At 37.0% G+C, this 19663-nt stretch overlaps 1 protein-coding gene across 6 annotated transcripts; it reads left to right on the top strand.

Annotated features, from left to right (window-relative positions):
* Window positions 1–390: 390 nt before the first annotated feature.
* nlrc9 (NLR family CARD domain containing 9) lies at window positions 391–18975 on the top strand. Of its 6 annotated transcripts, XM_068213577.2 has the most exons (13): window positions 391–601; window positions 1112–1193; window positions 1456–1569; window positions 7008–7121; window positions 7754–7867; window positions 7953–9758; window positions 10553–10723; window positions 10876–11046; window positions 11950–12120; window positions 14002–14175; window positions 14629–14802; window positions 16914–17092; window positions 17249–18975. In XM_068213577.2, coding segments are annotated over exons 2-13 (3240 nt in total). In that variant the 5' UTR covers window positions 391–601; window positions 1112–1143; the 3' UTR covers window positions 17251–18975. The 6 variants fall into 6 exon arrangements, 5 of the variants coding, with proteins under 5 accessions (XP_068069678.1, XP_073779307.1, XP_073779306.1 ...); NM_001423275.1 differs by lacking the exons at window positions 391–601; window positions 1112–1193; window positions 1456–1569 and adding exons at window positions 5668–5872; window positions 6746–6821 and having other exon boundaries at window positions 17249–17609; NM_001423274.1 differs by lacking the exons at window positions 391–601; window positions 1112–1193; window positions 1456–1569 and adding exons at window positions 5668–5872; window positions 6746–6821 and having other exon boundaries at window positions 7002–7121; window positions 17249–17609.
* Window positions 18976–19663: the final 688 nt, after the last annotated feature.

Below are 19663 nucleotides of genomic sequence, written 5' to 3'. Positions count from 1 at the left end.
ATATTTTTGGCATTTTGGCCTGGTTCACACCAACAGTGAAAATCAAATCAAATACAATAGAGAAGATCTGAAGATGAGGCCAAGGACATAAATTACTGTATACAAAGAAACATGCAGTAAGATACATGAAGACACTGAAGAGGTTGGTGTATTTCCTTTGATTTTACATTATTAATGGTGAGAAATATTATGCTTGATGCAAATAAATACTAACCTCACTGTTTTCTTTTAAATGTTTATTTTAGACCACAGTGAGGCTCAGGACCAAAGTCTAGACCAGAATATACTGAATAACCATGCTGATTAAAAAAAAAAAATTATTCATCAGTAAACAGCAGTGCTTCACACCGCTCTAAATGGAAATACTTGTTTAGCCTGTTTAACCAGAACATCTATCAGACAGGGAAGTAAATCAAAACACTCAGATGTATGAGTTCGCATAAAAAATAAAGTGAAAATGAAGTTTAGCGTTAATGTTTTAACATTTTAACAGCAAGATTCTACTGCTTGGATTATCACAGTGTTATAAAAGCTAAGGCATAAGTTTAGCATACGTGAAGCTACTTGATAGAAAAGGAGGATGTTTGAAAAGGCTGTTTAGGTGAGTGCTAAGACAAGTCATGTAGGGTTGCTTTGGGTCTTCTACTTTTAATTGGACAGTTCACACAAAAATTAAAATTCTTATGATCCTTTACACATCACTTTCACTTCCCAAAATTCTATTTTGAGTTTATTTATTCTGTTAAACACTAAATAAATATGTCTAAAGAATCCTGGTGTCCTGGACACACTGACTTTCAGTATTTTTTGTTTCCTGCTATTGAATATTTCTTTTGTGTTCAACAGAAGAAACTTTTGAAGATTTAAAACCACACGAGAGAGTCAATGATGAGGTTATTTTTTCATTTTTGGGTTAACTTTCTCTTTATAATTCCTTTGCATGCTTTTAAATTGGCCAATTATTTCCTTAAATTCATGTATGTGTGTATACGTTGTTGGTATATTGTGGTCCCTTTGGTGTTGTCTTTAGGTTGTTTTAGTATTTCAGCAAATATACTGCTAACATTCAAAGCCGTTCAGCTGAATTATTGTGTTTGTCTCTTCAATCCAGAGTACGTGCTGTAGATCAGATTTAGTTTCATCATGGAGGACACAAAAATTTCTAAAGATGAGGATTATTCTCCCAGATTCAGGTATAATGATTAACTATAAATACAGATACACACATTTTTCTCAGGTAGAACATTTCTACAGAAGATCTCATTGAAACATTTATGTCAAAGTGTTTTATGTTATATTTGTGATATCATCTCATCAGTATCATTCAAATGGTTTAATAGTTTAATAAGTTTAGGTTATTAATAGTTTATCACATTATTATGTAAAACAGTATTCATTTCAAACCACTAATTTGATTTTATTTTAAAATTTAAAGACAATCTTACTGTGTCATAGTTCAGTTCATCAGGAGAGATCAGATCTAGAGCCCAGCTGTGTGTCTATGAGGAGTGAGCAGTCTATGGGTTCTCCAATGCATTTTAGGAGTGAAGATACAGAGGCTGATCTCAGGTATAAGATTTCTACAAAAGATACTTTAGAAACCTTTATAATACAGTGTGTTTATGTTAAATATTACAGTCGTATGCAAAAATCTGGGCACCCCTCTGTAGCTGCATAACAACATGCTCTTTCTTTAGGAGAGAAGATTGCGTTGAAATGCCATTCGGTTTCTAGAGAAAGCTAGATAATGTCATGTTTTTCAGACAGAAATACATAGTGTAGCAGTATTGAGATGTGTAAAATGAAATAGAAACTGAAAAATAGGCTATGCAAAAGTTTGGGCACCCTCTCTTTTGTGTGGATTTCAAAATCACTTAATGTTGATTGATTACAACCCAAACTTGATTTAAATGCCTCAGTGAACCTTAAAGGCCTACTCACACTATGCCATCTGTACCGTGCCCAGGCCTGTTTCCGGGATTGTTTGAGAAGTGTGAGTGCGCTGAATTGGGCTCAAGCACGGTTCACTTGGCCGGCCCTGGCCCGGTTGGAAGAGGTGTGCAAAACGCGCCAAAGCCCGAAACTGAAAGTGAGACGTGACTTTTAAGGGACTGTTTCATAGAGCGCTTCTCACTGAACAGCACAGCAGCGATGACGTAAACGTGCAGAGGCCCGATTGTTGTGTGAGTGCGGGCCATCGGGGGAGACGGGAGGGGGGACAAGCGTGCTTTGGCCCGGTTTGAGGCAACTGTACATAGTGGGTACGGCCTAATAATCTCAACACAGGTGCAACCAATTGTGAAAAAGGATATTTAAGACAGCTGATTGCTAGTTGTGCTTCTCCTTATTGTGAACCTGAAAGTAGCAACATGATAAACTCAGATAAAGTTCCTAATGTCTTATAAACTAGGATACTTCATCAACATGAATTAGGAGAAGGATGCAAAAAGCTATCACAAAGGTTTAAAGTCTTTGTTTCCACAGTCTGAAATAAAGTAAGAAAATGGAAGGCCACATGAACAGTTCTTGTGAAGGAAAAGTGTGCTAGACCAATAAAAATATCTGAAAGGCAAAGGAAAAGAATGGTTAGAAGGGTCACAGACACACCACAGACCACCTCCAAAGAGCTCTAGGGACATCTTGCTGCTGATTTTGTACATTGTTCCACAGTTTAGCCCACTCTTCACAAAGAACAGTTAAATGAAAGGTGATGCAGAATAAGCCTTTTCTGCATTCTGTCAACGAGAAGAGTCATTTGAGGTGTGCAAAGACTCATCTGGACAAGCCTGAATAATTTTTGGAAAATATACTGTGGACAGATGCCACAACCATACACGCTTTGCATGGCAGAAAAAGAACAGCATTCCAGGAGAAGATCATGTTCCTTACTGTAAAATATATTCTGCTCATCATTCATATGTGTAGCAGGCACAGGTTCTAGAAACCTTGTCAGAGTTAAAGGTCCCAGTATCAGCATATTCTGATGAATAATGTTCAGAAATCAGTCAAGAGGCTAAAATTATGACAGGGTTGGACGTTTCATCAGGAAAATATTCTTAAAAACAAATTTGAGATTAAATCAAGATTTTATTATAGAATTGCATGTATGTAACTTTAGGACGCTGACAACAAAGTTGACGATCCATGTGCAATATTTTATTCAGCAGACAATGGTCAGGCAGGCAATGGTCAACATAGGAGCATGCAGGTTATCCAAAAGATTTCACAGAGTCACAGGCAAAGAGATCATTTCAGGTGGCAAACAACATAAAACAATTAACAAGGAGAGGGTCAGAAAACAGGACAAGGCAAGACAATGGAATGCTTCAAAATGATACAGAGTATCAACCAAAAAAACAAGTGTGTGTGTGTGTGTGTGTGTGTGTGTGTGTGTGTGTGTGTGTGTGTGTTTGTGTTTGTGTGTGTGTGTGTGTGTGTGTGTGTGTGTGTGTGTTTGTGTGTGTGTGTGTGTGTGTGTGTGTGTGTGTGTGTGTGTGTGTGTGTGTGTGTGTGTGTGTGTGTGTGTGTGTGTGTGTGTGTGTGTGTGTGTGTGTGTGTGTGTTTGTGTGTGTGTGTGTGTGTGTGTGTGTTTTATTGCAGGATTCTCAGTGTTTAGTTTGCTCAAAATCTGCTGATGGTGAATAAGGAGAAACATCACAGACACACAATCAACACACACTGAAGACACACAGACTAACACTGACTTCACTGTTTTGTTTTAATTGGTAATAACCAGGAAAATGTATATTACTCCATTATTTCTTCTGATACTGATTATAGTGTATAGAAAAGAGGATTTGAATATGTCAACACTAAAACGCATTCGTTTTTATCAGCAAGCCTTTGATAATAAATGTAAATATGTAAATATGAAATGTGTTGTGCAGTACAGACAGCTTTGTTATGTTGGAAAATAAGATTCATTTGGTAAAATTACTCTTTGTTTTTAGTATAAACTTTGTTTTTCAAGGTTTACTCAGAGAAAGTCCAGATTTTAACTACAGAAGAGATGTGCAACAGAAATGTGTCCGTCAGCAGAGGTCGACAAAGAGAAAGCAAATTATTTCACTGAGCATTTATTCATTCATTTATTTATTTTCTTTTCGGCTTAGTCCCTTTATTAATCCGGGGTCACCACAGCGGAATGAACCGCCAACTTATCCAGTAAGTTTTTACGCAGTGGATGCCCTTTCAGCCACAACCCATCTCTGGAAAACATCCACACACACACACACACACACACTATGTACAGTTTAGTGTACCCAATTCACCTGTACCGCATGTCTTTGGACTGTGGGGGAAACTGAAGCACCCGGAGGAAATTCACGTGAATGCAGGGAGAACATGCAAACTCCACACAAAAACACCAACTGATCCAGCCGAGGCTCAAACCAGCAACATTCTTGCTGTGAGGTGACAGCACTACCTACTGCCCCACTGCATCGTAGGAGTAGAGATGAAGTGAAGTGACTTGTCATGGTTTTATCCTTATGAAAGCCGTTACTATCAGACATTGTTTACTTCACGGAGTCATTTTAGTGGTGAAGGGATTGATCGAATAGGCCTGCTGGTGGGTAAGGTTTGAGAAGGAATGTCAGGGCCTTTTTAAAAGTATTTTGTAGTATTTTAAAAATAAAAACTATTTGATTTTGATGCATGTTGTCGCTGCTGTATTTTGTAGTTTATTTTGATACACTTAAAGCTGAAGTATTTGGTGTTTTATTTTAATGCATTTTAAGGTATTTTGTCCTGCTATCACATGAGTCTTATTGTGAAAAAACAAACAAACATTTAATGTATTACAGAAACTGGCTCAGCATCCTGTGTGAACTTTCATTAGTTGATTAAATCTGACATTCAGCATTTAATCCTAAAACAACTACGAGAACTAAAGCAGTTGCCCAATTGTGAAGTAAACATGATCTGCAGTCAGTGAAAAAAGGTAATATGTTACAATTTGAAGACTTTCTTACTCTTTCTTTTTTTTTTTTTTTTAAAAAAGGAAAATAAAAGCACAAAAATAACACTTTCACATTACTTTCTTTAAATAGTAACTAACACATTTAGTTGCCCAAAACGGTCTGCGATCAGAAATTGTGTTTTCAAAACTTTTGAGACCAAAAGGATGAATTGACAGCCTGTTCATGGTCCTGTTATGAAGCTCAAGTTTAATTAGCTGTCAGATTAATTACATTTTCCCCGTTGATTTATTCGGTTTATTGTGTTTTGTCCTAAATCAATTATATTTTGTTGATATGTGCAAATACATGTTGAAAGCTGTTATCGTACACCTATATGCGATTAAATCCCTGAATAAACTGCAGAATCAGCGAGAGTCCATCAAAGATTATGGTTAGATGCTCTGTCGCGCGCAGAGAAGAGAGAGATACAGACTGACACACTCAGAAAAAGAAAGAGATTCCTCAACCAAAAGCTTTCTTTGACATGTCTGGGTCAAATGACATGGTAATATCCACTTATCTGTTTTCCAAAATCATGTATCCCATTTCAGGTCACAGGATGTTGATTAAATATTATTTAAAAACAATTTTTTTTACATTAAATGTAATGTTTTTACGGTAAGATCTGTTTTAGAAAAGAATATGGCTCCACCTGGTGGACATTACCACTGTGCATCATGTGACGTCACCCTCCCTACGTCACAAGTGCAAAGTGAAAGCAAAGTTTTCCGTCGAGTCGTTCCGTTAGTTTTCATTATGGAGCATCACAATAGTTCATAAGAACAGTTTAAAAACAAACAAACCAGGAGTTTACATGTAGCTACTGAAAAACTAGGTGAACTGGACTAGTTAAAAGGATTATAACCATCAGCTCAGTCTTAACGCACATCTACAGTTTATGGTTAATGGAGGTGAGTGAAACAGGAAATTGCGACTTCATGTTTTTTTAAAGAATGCTAACCCGTAGCCAGGAGGGGTTCGAGTGGTTCGAAAGACCAACATCTCACTGACAAAAGTCCAGAATTTGTTTCATACATAAGCTCATTTGTACTATTTTTACGGCTTTGCCATAATAAATTGTAAAAAAAAAAAAAATAACCCCATTGAATAATGCTTTAAGACCAAGCGGAATCTTGTATGTGTGCTGGCCATTTTGTTATTTGCCTAATAAGGACAATAGGCTAGTTCAATTTTAAACTTTAACAGATTCCTATTTTTTCTAATAATATATGATTCAATACTTTTGTATTTAAAAAAGTATTGTACTCATATTTCTTGGAAATGTTTTTGACACATCAAAAAGTGTGGTTATGATGACCATCAAACAAGCTAATCCAGCTAAAGATAGTGCTTAAAATGTCACTAAAATTCAGGATTTAAACCCCTTAATTAAATAGAAAATGAGGTGAATAGCTGCAAAAAGGTCCACTTATTAGGAAAAAATAACCACCTCTTTCACCAGACTGCTGGCCTAAAATGTAAATATGATTTAAATGTGTTTGATATGTTTATAAAAGTGTTTAACATAAACCTTTTTAAACCTGAACACTTGTTGAGTTAGCCTGCTCTCATCAAGAGTGGAGCTTGTTCGTCTGCAGGAAATGCAGTTTGCTCTGAGGCCGTGTGTTAGTCCTGTGGATTATGTTTAGGCGTGATTCCTCGATGATGTGTTTGTAAAATTGTTCATTTAAAAGTAATTTAACCTGGTTTATTTTCTGTTCATTATTGACTCTCGGTACTCGAACAGCTGAATTATTGTTTCTTTGTTCTTTCTGTCCAATCAGTGGCGCAGATCAGGTTCTGTTTCATAATGGACGACACACAAATATCCAGAGATGAAAATGTTTCTCCAGGATGCAGGTACTTTGAGTTTAATTACACAAGTAATGGAGAGGAAAGCAAACTGCTGTGAAGTTAATGTAAAAAATGTAGGCCAGATTCTGTATAGTTTACTCTTTGATAAAAAGTGCTATTTTAAAAACTTTATTAACTTTATTTAAATATTAAAGTGATTAAGATAACTTTATCTGTTATTTTCAGTTATAGTTCAGTTTATCAGAAGAGATCAGATCCAGAGCCCAGCTGTGTGTCTATGAGGAGTGACTGGTCTATGGATCTTCCATATAATTTTAGGAGTGAAGATACACCGACTGATCTCAGGTATAAGATTTCTACTGAAGATACTGTAGAAACTTTAATGCTACAGTGTTTTAGTTGTATATTATAGTATCTCTATATTTTTATTGTTCTCTAATATTTTAACTAGTGTTGCTCAGATGAGGATACTGTTTGTAAAATGCTCAGTTTACTGTTTGGTATACAAAGTTAAAATCTTCATACAAGGAGTCTTTTCTTCATTGCTCAAATTTTTTCAACAAAAACTTCCAGGATTTGTCTTGTTAAGTTTTTGTTTCTTTCCTTGTCATCCTTGTCTAAATAGTTTCCTCTTTCCTGTGAGTAAATTATCTTTTGATGGTTAGTGTTTACATACAAGAGCTCGACCGGGATGTGTCTGCTACTTTTTAAACAGGATAATAAAGTTAAACCATTAAAATGCAGCTGTAATGAATTTGTTGTAGATATTTGTGGTACTTGATTATTTTAATGAATAAATACAGAGGTTCTCAAGAACAAACTTGTGGTTATCTTAAGATTTATTTTTTCTAGAATTGCATTCCCAGTCCCAGCACAATGTGAGAACAGTAAATTCTGTCTATAATTAAGCTTAAATTCTGTGAAAATGGCAATTTAAGGTAAAATAACTGTACTTTGCTTATTTGTATTTGATGTAGTTCATTTCATCACAAGAGAACAGAAGCAGAGTTCAGCCGTGTGTCTATGAGGAGTGACATGTTTATAAATCATCCAATAAATATTAAGAATGTAGAAGCACAGTGTAATATCAGGTAAACTATTTCTGTAAATGATTTAATTAAGGAAATAAAAAGTCATTATGCTTATTAACTCATGTTATAATTTGGTATTTTCCAGACAAAACCTGCTGAACACATTTAGATCAAATCTGCTGAAGAAGTTTGAGTGTCTGTATGAGGGAACAGCGGCGCAGGGAAACCCAACACTCCTGAATGAGATCTACACAGAGCTCTACATCACAGAGAGTGAGAGTGGAGAGATCAGTCATGAGCATGAGGTGAGACAGATTGAGACACAATCCAGGAGATCAACAACAGAGGACACAGCGATCAAATGCAGAGACATCTTTACACCTTTACCTGGACAAGACAAAGCCATCAGAACTGTGCTGACGAAGGGAGTCGCTGGCATCGGAAAAACAGTCTCTGTGCAGAAGTTCATCCTGGACTGGGCTGAAGAGAAGGAGAATCAGGACGTCCAGCTCATATTTCCACTTCCTTTCAGAGAGATCAATCTGATGAAGGACAAAACACTCAGTCTGTCAGATCTTCTTCAGCTCTTTTTCCCTCAAACTAAAGAAATGGAAATATCCAGTGACAAATATAAAGTGCTGTTCATCTTTGATGGTCTGGACGAGTGTCGTCTGTCTCTGGATTTTGAGAGCGCTGTGAGGTTGTGTGACATCAGTGAATCCGCCTCAGTGGACGTGCTGCTGACCAACCTGATTGTGGGGAATCTGCTTCCCTCTGCTCTCATCTGGATCACCTCCAGACCAGCAGCAGCAGATCTCGTCCCCTCTGAGTGTGTCCATCGAGTGACAGAGGTACGAGGCTTCAATGACCCTCAGAAGGAGGAATACTTCAGCAAGAGAATCAGTGATCAGAGTCTGGCCAATACAATCATCTCACACCTGAAGTCCTCCAGGAGCCTCTACATCATGTGCCACATCCCAATGTTCTGCTGGATCTCAGCCACTGTTCTGGAGAAGATGTTGAGTGAAGCAGAGACTGCAGAGATTCCCAAGACTCTCACTCAGATGTACACACACTTCCTGATCCTGCAGACCAACATCAAACATCAGAAGGACTATGAGGAGAAGCTGACAGATGAAGACATGATCCTCAAACTGGGGAAAGTGGCTTTTCAGCAGCTCATGAAAGGCAATATAATCTTCTATGAGGAAGACCTGAGAGAGTGTGGCATTGATGTGGCAGAAGCTTCAGTTTACTCAGGATTGTGCACTCAGATCTTCAGAGAGGAGTTTGGCTTGTATCAGGGGAAAGTCTTCAGCTTTGTTCATCTGAGCATTCAGGAACATCTAGCGGCTCTATATGTGCACCTCTCCTGTATAAACAACAACAGAGATGAGTTTGAGCAAATCAAAAAACAGAGTTTGTGGTTTAAAGTTAAAGACTTGTTTCAGCTCAATTCTTTAGAATGTGTTTCATTATTCAGTCTGCATCAGCGAGCTGTAAATGAGGCTCTACAGAGTAAAAATGGACATCTGGATCTTTTCCTGCGGTTTCTTTTGGGTCTGTCAGTGGAGTCTCATCAGATTCTCCTACAAAGACTAATGAAACTGAAAAGCAGGTCAATGCAGACTAATAAAACAGTCAAGTACATCAAGATGAAGATCTGGACCATCGACTCTCCAGAGAAATCCATCAATCTGTTTCACTGTCTGAATGAACTGGGTGATCATTCACTAGTGAAGGAAATACAGCAGTATCTGAAATCTGGAAGAATAAACAGAGCCAAACTCTCCTCATCTCAGTGGTCAGCTGTAGCTTTTGTGTTGTTGACATCAGAGAAGAAGCTGGAGGAGTTTAATATTAATGAATTTGTTGCAGGAAACAATGAAAACAAAAAACAGAAGGTTTTTCAGAAGCTGCTTCCTGTAATAAAGCAATCGAGATCAGTTCTGTAAGTATCACTAATAATACTGACTTAATACTAAAAAAAAATTAAGAAAATCTAAATTAAAATCTTATCAAAATAAATCTTTAAATGAATAAATAAATCAGGTTAGGTTTTTAAAATTCACTGAAAAACAAGAATTTTAAGATTAACAAAACATGTTGAGAATCAGCTCATATGTGCAACATTTGATATCAACTAAAACATTGTGCCTATCAGACAATGAAGGGATCAGGGAGCTGGACTCAAACTTACATTAAAAGAAATGAACTGTCTGCCATTTCACAGTCCAACATTACGATTAGTTTTGAACATGTTTGACATATTTAATGTTTATTTTAGTACACTTATTTGCCAATTTTGCTGAATTAATAATTGAATAATGATCTCATTCAGTTTTTATATATTGTGTGCAAGTTGGACCACTAATATACTATCTATATCTTATATAATTATATTTTTTATATTTTATGGAATTATAAAAGCTTATTTATCATGTTAGGATTTTATAGTGTTTTTATAGTGATGTTTTTTTTATGTTCTTGTTGGGTCTGTTGCAACGTAATTTCGTTCTGCATTACAATTCTATTGTGATGAGTTGAATGACATAAATAAAGGAAACTGAACTGAAACCTGAATAATCTTTACGTTAAGTAATACATGACGTGTGGTTTTTATGTCATGAAAATGTATAGTACTGTATATTGGTATTACAAGTTGTTGTTTATCACAGCAAGGTGCTTGTATTTTTTCAGTGTTATTTGATCATTTTTATTAAGTATAATTTAATGTCTACACAGGTTGTATAATTGTGGTCTTACAGAAATGGATTGGGATAATTTGACTTCAGCTCTGAGATCAAACCCTTCAGACCTAAGAGTATTAAATCTGTCTAGGAATATACTAGGAAATTCAGTGACTCTTCTCTCTGCTGTACTGGAGGATCCTTGCTCTAAACTGGAGAAACTGTGGTAAGATCAACTCCTATACATATTATATATAGTGATTAATGTCTTAAATTAAATCAGACCCAAACCTTCTCTTCTCTTAAATAATGGATTCTCTATTAAACTGTTGTAATTTGAAGAGTGTGAAGTGAAGAGTGTGTCATTGTTCTCTACAGGTTGAGTGATTGTGGTCTCACCGATGAAGGTTGTGCTGCTTTGGCTACAGCTCTGAGATCAAACCCTGAACACCTGAGAGAACTGAATCTGTCCTGGAATAATCTAAGAGATTCAGTGACTCTTCTCTCTGCTGTACTGGAGGATCCTCGCTGTAAACTGGAGACACTGTGGTAAGATCAGAATCAGTTTTATTGCCAACTGTGCTTTACACACACAAGGAACTTGTTTTGGCTACAGAAGCTTCCAGTGTACATAAAGTGACAAGTGACAACACAAAATTAAAATAAAATAAAAAAAAAAGACGATAAACATTAAAGAGATGCAGTTAGTCAAAAATCTGTGTGCACCCCTGCTAATAACATCAGTAAAGCTCCGCAAAGTTCCTTATGTCCCAAACCAAGCAAGCCAAGGGCAAGGAACAAACTTCACCAATTGACAAAAGTGAAGGAGAAAACCCTGAGAGAAAGCAGGCTCAGTTGGGCATGACCATTTCTTCTCCTTTAACTTCTTGTGCAGAGCTGCAGTCTATGTGCCGGAGGCTGGAGAATCATCAAAATTAAAAGAAATAAACACTTGAAATCAGTCTGTGTGGAATGAATGTACACATTATACAAGTTTCTCTTCTTTAAAGGAATTAGTGAAATCAACTTTTTAAAGATCTTAAAATATTCTAATTATACGACCAGCATCTGTATGTACCATAATATTGCCAAAAGACCCTCTCTAAACCATTAAAATCAGATATTCACTTCACAGGTGTATAAAATCAAGCATCTAGGCAAGCAGAATGCTTGACTGAAAGAAAGGGTCACTCTCAGGAGCTCAGTAAATTCAGATGAGGTACCATGATAGGTTGCAGTTTTTATTTGGGATATTTCCTCACTATAAATATATCATGATCAGCCGAAAAATATTTACTAAAAGGGAGTTTGGTGTGGAGAAAACTGACTGGCCTGCACAGAGACCTGATTTCAACTCTACTGAACACTTTTAGGATGAATTAAAGCAATAATGTTTTCCTTTAATAACTGTTGCAATTCCGATAAAATAATGTCATTCTCATTGTTCTATAGGTTGAGTAAATGTGGCATCACAGGTAAAAGTTGTGCTGTTTTGGCTTCAGCTCTGAGATCAAACCCTGAACACCTGAGAGATCTGGATCTGTCTGGGAATAAACTAGGAGATTCAGTGACTCTTCTCTCTGCTGTACTGGAGGATCCTCACTGTAAACTGAAGATACTGTGGTAAGATCAGAATCAGTTTTATTGCCAACTGTGCTTCACACACACAAGGAACTTGTTTTGGCTACAGAAGCTTCCAGTGTACATAAAGTGACAAGTGACAAAACAATATAAAAATAAAATTAAAAAAAGACGATAAACAGAAACTAAGGTAAGATCAACTATAAAAGTCGTCAAGTACATCACGTCCTTTGAGATTAAATTTTAGGATTAAAATCTGTGTCCAGCAAGATTTACCAAACAACATAAATTCACAGCAAAATGTAACATGACCTGCTTTTTTTTTTTTTTTTGCAAGAGAATTTACAGTTGTTTTCAAGCCTGTAACGAAGAAATCTGTTTATTGATTGGCACTATTCTATCACTATTCTAGTTGGTACTATTCTATTCTTCTTTGGCTCTCGGTGAAGGTGGTTGCACTTTTTCCTCCCTCTCCCTTTATCTCTTCTGGCTGGCCTCTCTTGTCTTGTCTTTTTCTATCTCTGGGTTTTTTTTTTCCTGTTTACAAAACAAATAAGGATTTATAAATTTAATCAACTGGTCTCTGAATGCAATTGACACCATGTTCTCAACAAGAAGTCTGGGTTCGGGGGAACCCAACTGTCCTGCAGGAATGTTTGCCACTGGATGCATGATTAGGTTTGGGTACCGAAACAATGGCACCGGTATCTTTGGAACCGGTATCCACCTAACCAAATCAGCATATGAATTTCGATGCCCAATTCCGGTGCCAAACAGCACCATGTATTTTAGAATTTGCAAGTCATCTGTTCTCCGCGGCACCCAGCCATGACTCAGGACACCATTCATATTTCTGCCACTCCACAGAGCGCCATCTAAATAGTTTCATTTTAAATAACATGTGAATGTGCACGTCTGGTGTGTGATACTATCAACTGTCATGTGCGCGCCATGCCGCGGCTGTGAGTGGCGCATCCGGTGTGTGACGCTCTTAAGAAGCATTAAGGGGTGCATCAAATGCACACGTAAGTACGTGTTGTGTCACACCATCTCTAAATGTTTAATTCTAAACAGCTTTGAGGGATATGGATGTCAACGATGTCAGGCGTTTGTTCTTGTTGCTCATAGAATGCAAAGCACGCAGTACAGCGCATGCGGTGAGCGACACACTTCATCAGCACGCATGATCACGTTCATCTAATTTGCTTAAACTAAGCATTCTATAGTATGACTATATTTTACAAGCAAGGATTCTGACACACCAACATGCAGCAGATGCTTTATAAAAGTTGTGTGTAAGGGAAAAAAACGTCAAACTTATGAAATGTGAGGGCTGATGGAATCAACTTAAAGGTGAGGAATGGACTGTCTTTGACAGCTTGTGACATCATCTGGCACTTTCAGTGAGTATGTTTACATGGACACCAGCACTCTGATTTTAACTTTGATAACAGAGTGTCTGCTGATGGGCTAAGGCAGAGTCCTGGGGTATTGATGATTGATAAAAGTGGTCAGTACGACTCAAAACCCCACCAAGCTGGCCAGCTGGATTAAAATGGTGGTGAGCAGAGCTCAGTAATTAACAATCAGACTGTGTGGACTGCAAATTGGAAAACATCGGGGACAAACTAGTGGCTATGCAATGAGATTTGGACAGACCTTGAGAACAGTGAATTACATTAGATATTCTCTTTCAGCTTCCCTGTGACTTTCCTGTCAGACATCCTCAGCTGGAGGACCGTCAACTTTGTGTCTGTTTAGATGTGACCGTACTTTCAAACAGCACCACTGATCAACATCCATACATTTCTCTCTGTCAGAAGTTGTGTGTGGCAGTGCTTGTCTTTATATCTCCTCTGCCGCTTTGAAACCAGAGAACAGAAAGAGGAACTAAAATTCACATTGTGTCAATGTTCTCTACAGGTTGAGTGATTGTGGTCTCACAGATGAAGGTTGTGCTGCTTTGGCTTCAGCTCTGAGATCAAACCCTGGACAACTGCGAGTCCTGGATCTGTCTGAAAATAAACTTAAAAATTCTGGTGTCATGCAGCTCTGTGCTGTACTGGAGGATCCTCACTGTAAACTGGATAAACTGGGGTGAGATCATTTTTACAGATATAATTAATTGTAAAGTATACTGTAGGTGAAGTGTTGAGTGTCTTTCTGTTGAGATTTCTTAGTGGAGTTTGCTTGTTCTCCCTGTGTTGGTGTGGGTTTCCTCTGGGTTCTCTGGTTTCCCCCACAGTCCAAACACATGTGCTATTGGTGAATTGAATGAACTAAGTTTGCTGTAGTGTATGTGTGTAAATAAGTGTGTATGGGTGTTTCTCAGTACTGGGTTGCAGTTGGAAGGGCATCCGCTGTGTAAAACATGGTTGATAAGTTGGTGGTTCATTCCGTTGTGGCAACCCATGATTAATAAAGGGACTAAGCCAAAGGAAAATTATTGAATGAATGAATGAAAAACTCAATTTGCATGAAAATAGATTTACTGCTGATTTTATCTGATCTTCTCTGAGAGAGTGAAGAGTGTGTCATTGTTCTCTACAGGTTGTATGATTGTAGTCTTACAGATGAAGGTTGTGTTGCTTTGGCTTCAGCTCTGAGATCAAACCCTGAACACCTGAGAGAACTGGATCTCTCTGTAAATAAATTAAGAGATTCAGGCATAAAACTTCTCTCTGCTGTACTGGAGGATCCTCGTTGTAAACTGGAGAAACTGTGGTAAGATCAACCCTGGTATTGTTGCAGCTTTAGAGTAGTAAAGGTGACAGGGCTTTCAGATCCCTCTTTTAAATGACAAAGTAACCTTTATAATAAAAGTAGTAATGAAAGTTTACATCCACCTTTAATTTAAGTCTGTTCCAGTGGTGTAGTCGGGGCTATACGCACTTATACTTCGTATGTCTACTTTTTTCCAGAAGCTGTTTGGGTTTTTTGACTTTTGAGGATCAATAATTGCGTATACCCTCTGTAAACTTGCTTGTTTTTCTGATTAGACTTCCCTAATTTACGTGTATTTGCGTCCTCTTTAAATGTATAACAAATGTTTTTTTTAACTTACATTTTAATTTGTTGCAATTAGTTCATTTTTGTTAAACTTGCACAATGCCCTGCCCCCTGATGACCGCAGTAACTGTGAGAAAATTTGACAAGTCAACTGAATGATGTCTCGCTGAAACATTCAGGTAAACAGCATGGGCATCACTTTAGACCCCCTTTATTTCTATTCATCCTCCCTAAAAGTTTTGCGATTACCTCATAAACTGTACCCTATGAAATAACCACCTCAGCCCTCTTTCAGTTTGATATGAAAATGGCGGCAGACTTCTGCTGCTCCATTTTCAACTCGTTTTTCATTTAATCAGCAAATCACAGCAGAGCGAGAGGACAAGGTGTGTGTTTATTGATAGATTGTTATAATATCTGCATATTTGCAGTTCTTTGCTATAGATACACTTGTATGTGTATGAATATTATATTGTCTTATATTAATATATATTCATACATATTTTACTTTGTTTACCTCATAAGGAGCTGAGTTTCCCTAAAATGAAAATCCTAAAATCAGCCCTATAAAACAGTATTTGATATTTGTCCTAATCATGGCCACCACTACTGGGAATGACACTATATTACCATTTTAAATTGAAGCATGTTTAAAACTGAATCATTGTTTAATTGAAGCATTGTTTAAAACAAGCATGCACGAATGTGACAGTCAAACATAATAGCTGATAGATGTTTAGATTAGCATATTGAATGTAAAGTAATAAGCCAGTAAAGAGCTGTCTTTCTATTTATGCACAGACCCTTTTGAGTTAACTTTTTTCATTTTGCTATATTTGTTTCTATTTCTGTTGTAATTATATTATAATTTTACTTGTTTGTTAACTGATTTTGGCGGCAAGGGTCAAAAAAGGAAAATAAAATACAACCTTGTATGTACAAAATGCTTTGTTAAATCTTTGGAAAATAATCACAAATAAATGCATTAAAAAGTTAACTAAATTGTTGCTAACTTGATTCCTTTCTCTATATTAAAATTATTAAAAAGGCGACATACTGTAAAAACATTATAAGACTTGATATAGCTGTCTCTAAACATGATTTTATACTGTAATAAAATAAATACATGTTTATTTTTTTGGAAATAGGCTCAATTTACAAGTCCCTATAGAATTAAGCAGTTGGGTTTACCACCGCTTAATGTACTCAGCTAATCTTTGTGTCCGCTGGGGTCACTATCAGCCAAACATAAATCATTGAATAGGATTACACTATTATCATCCCACTTTAAATTAACAAATTTATTTCAATATTTTTCCTTTTTAAATAAAGATTTTAACCAAAAAAAGAAAATTGTCATCATTTACTCAGCTCATCCTTTACTTTTTGCAAACCGGTTTGTCTTTTTTATTCTGTTGAACACAAAATATATTTTGAAGAAAGCTGAAACCTGTAACCATTGACCTCCATAGTATTTTTTTTCCTTCTGAAGTCAATAGTTACAGGTAACAGACGTTAAACTAATATATATTGCTACTGAATCAAAGAAAAATTGACATTCGTCGTTGCTTTGCCTACTTTTCTTTACAATTTGGGTTGGCTGGGTAATAGTACACCACTGTTGTTTTAGGACTACACCACTGCTCTGTTCCATTCTGAAGCAAATGACCGTTTCAGACAGCACATTAAGCATCAACATGCATTAATCTCATGCTGTCTAAAGGAGTGTGTGACAATGCCTCCCCTTATATATCCTCTCCTGCTATATAAGTAACAAACTACAAACACCTGAACTAAAATTCACATGGCATCCATGTTTTCCACAGGTTGAGTAATTGTGGTCTCACAGATGAAGCTTGTGCTGCTTTGGCTTCAGCTCTGCGATCAAACCCTGAACACCTGAGAGAACTGAACCTGTCTAAAAATAAACTAGGAGAATCAGATGTGAAGTTACTCTCTGATCTGAAGGATGATACACATTATAAACTAAAAGAATTAAACTACTGTGAGTATATTTTTATTCGGCATGTTCATATTTACTCTTATTGATTAATTACTTTAAAAAGTCTCTCTGTGTTGTTAAAATACTGATATATTCTATATATTGGTGTAATGTGACATCAGTAATGTCTCATATGTGACTGTGTGTGTTTTATTGCAGGATTCTCAGTGTTTAGTTTGCTCAGGATCTGCTGATGGTGAATAAGAAGAGGCGTCGCAGACACACAGTCAACACACACTGAAGACACAGACATACAGCAGCCGATTCAAATTATCACTCGATTGAATAGGCATTATCAGCTGATAGATATGGGCCAGTAGGGGCCTTCTGCACCTACTAGTAGGCTCAGAAGACTGCTATCATCTATCTATACGTTTAATGTTCAATCGAGTGATAACATTCGAAGCAGGTGCTCACGGTGATGAGACTGTTGTGTGTGACGTCACATCACTTTTTTTGTTTTGTATGCGGTGAGGGTCTGTTTTATTTTTAATAGGGTATATGCCGAGCTAGTGTTGTTCTCATACTGATAAACTTCTGGTGACCTGTTATTGTGAGTTTTTTTTCCATTTTATATGATTCCTTTTACAGCATCAATGTTGTAATGTCATTAAAATACATTCAGTTAAATAGACTTTTGGCATTTATTTAGTTGTTCAAGCGTAAAACGAGACAAAAAGCCGTTTTACTCGCCTGTGCCTGTCAGAATCGGCAGGCTAGCGCAGATGCTCCATTGTATATACTGGGGTAAAATAAATGTTCATATTTTAAAGACATGGCGCTGAACATATAAATTATTGCAGTGCTTCTTGTACAATCTGAGACTCACTTTATATCGGATATCACTCAGCCAGTGGAGATCGCAGATTTTTAAAGAAAACACCTTAAACACACTAATTTTGCAATGGTATACAGCTCACCGGAAGCGCTTAACCCAGGTTACTGCATATACCGTATTAGGAAAGGAAAGAAAGGGCATAACGTGGCCAAGTATGATAACCCATACTTGGAATTTGTTAGAAGCTAAATTTACTCTATAATTTAAGACCCAATTTAATAAACTAAATAGTCAGGAATTAACATTCAATCCAATGTTTACTAAATGCTCCTCTGTAAATATGGTTGTTTTGACTTGACTTGTGTAGTTAGTTAGTCTTTATCATTTCATTTATTTATTAGTTTTCCTTCGGCTTAGTCCCTTTATCACTGGTCACGACAGTGAAATGAACCTTCAACTATTCCAGCATATGTTTTACGCAGCGTATGTCCTTCCAGCCGCAACCCAGTACTGAGAAACATCCATACACTCTCACATTCACACACACTCACACTATGGCCAATTTAGTTAATCCAATTCCCCTATAGTGCATGTGTTTAGACTGTGGGGGAAACTGGAGCACCCGGAGGAAACTTACACCAACCCAGGGAGAACATACAAACTCTACACAGAAATGCCAACAGGGCCAGTATGGACTTGAACCCATGACCTTCTTGCTGTGAGGTGACAGAGCTAACCACTGAGCCACCATGCCGCCCTACTTTATTCATTTCCCAATGGCAATTTGGTTGCACCATACAAACAAATCCCACATAAAATAAAAATAAAACACAGAATTAAAAATGTTACAGTAAAGGGCATAGATAAACGTTTGAACCAATTTGTTTTACTAATAGGAGTTCTGCACTGAATATCAGAAGAGAGAAGGAAAACTCATGTTGCATGAAACTGACAGAATACTCTGAGCTATAACTAAACCATAGCCAACTGTTTTCTCTGTTATTTTTTCCTCTTAGGTTCACAATTCTCTCACTTTTTCTTTTTTAATGTATGTGTAAATATATTTCTGTATGTGTAAATATGTATTATTAAAAGCTTTGTTTAATTACCTCTTGTATCAGTTTGCAGGAGTGACTTCAACTGTATAGATTTAATATTAATTTCAAAATAGCTTCAGTGTAATAATCCTGTAAAGAGCATGGGGTAAAGTTACTTGTAGAAGTAATATCTTTCAATCTTGAGTCACCCCAGATAGCAGGCAGTAATCGGCCCGAGCTCGGCTGCCCCCCGGCGCCTCCGGCTCCGACTCGGCATCGGCGAGTGTTATCCGGGCCGAGTGCGGCCCGCAGCTCGCTCGCGCACATGCGGTTGTGATGCGGCTGTAAAGCACTGGCCCGATTCCGGTCAACCATATCCTGGCCGCTTCTGGCAAGGACTCGGCTGATGGCAACCGATTAATTTCTTATTTTATCTAGTAATCTTTTAGCTCCACGTTTAATGATAATTTGAGAAAATATTCATGGTACGATAGCAAAAAAAAAAAAAAAAAAAGAATATTTAGTGTGGATGGTCGCAATGTTTAGACGCAAACAAAACAATATTATTTATAAATAGATTATACATGTCATCTAGAGAAAAACTATGTAAAATTCGCTTATTTTTGAGATAGCACGCTCCTGTGCTGACTGTTTTTTTTTTAAAGCAGAAGTTGGTTTCATAATAAACACATGCGTTACTAACTCATGATCCAAACTCCAATCCAGACGGTGGCGGTAATGCTCCAAAAAGCTGGTTGT

Source organism: Danio rerio, chromosome 15, assembly GCF_049306965.1.
Source record: "Danio rerio strain Tuebingen ecotype United States chromosome 15, GRCz12tu, whole genome shotgun sequence".
In the NCBI taxonomy this organism is placed as follows: domain Eukaryota; kingdom Metazoa; phylum Chordata; class Actinopteri; order Cypriniformes; family Danionidae; genus Danio; species Danio rerio.
This window is presented reverse-complemented; position numbering and strand designations above follow the sequence as displayed.

Bases quoted from the DNA above. Each gene is read 5' to 3' on its own strand.
- nlrc9 (XM_068213577.2), top strand. From the start codon at position 1,144: ATGGAGGACACAAAAATTTCTAAAGATGAGGATTATTCTCCCAGATTC. The intron at 1,194-1,455 runs GTATAATGATTA...ACTGTGTCATAG, and splicing joins GATTATTCTCCCAGATTCAG to TTCAGTTCATCAGGAGAGAT. The intron at 14,176-14,628 runs GTGAGATCATTT...TGTTCTCTACAG, and splicing joins TGTAAACTGGATAAACTGGG to GTTGTATGATTGTAGTCTTA.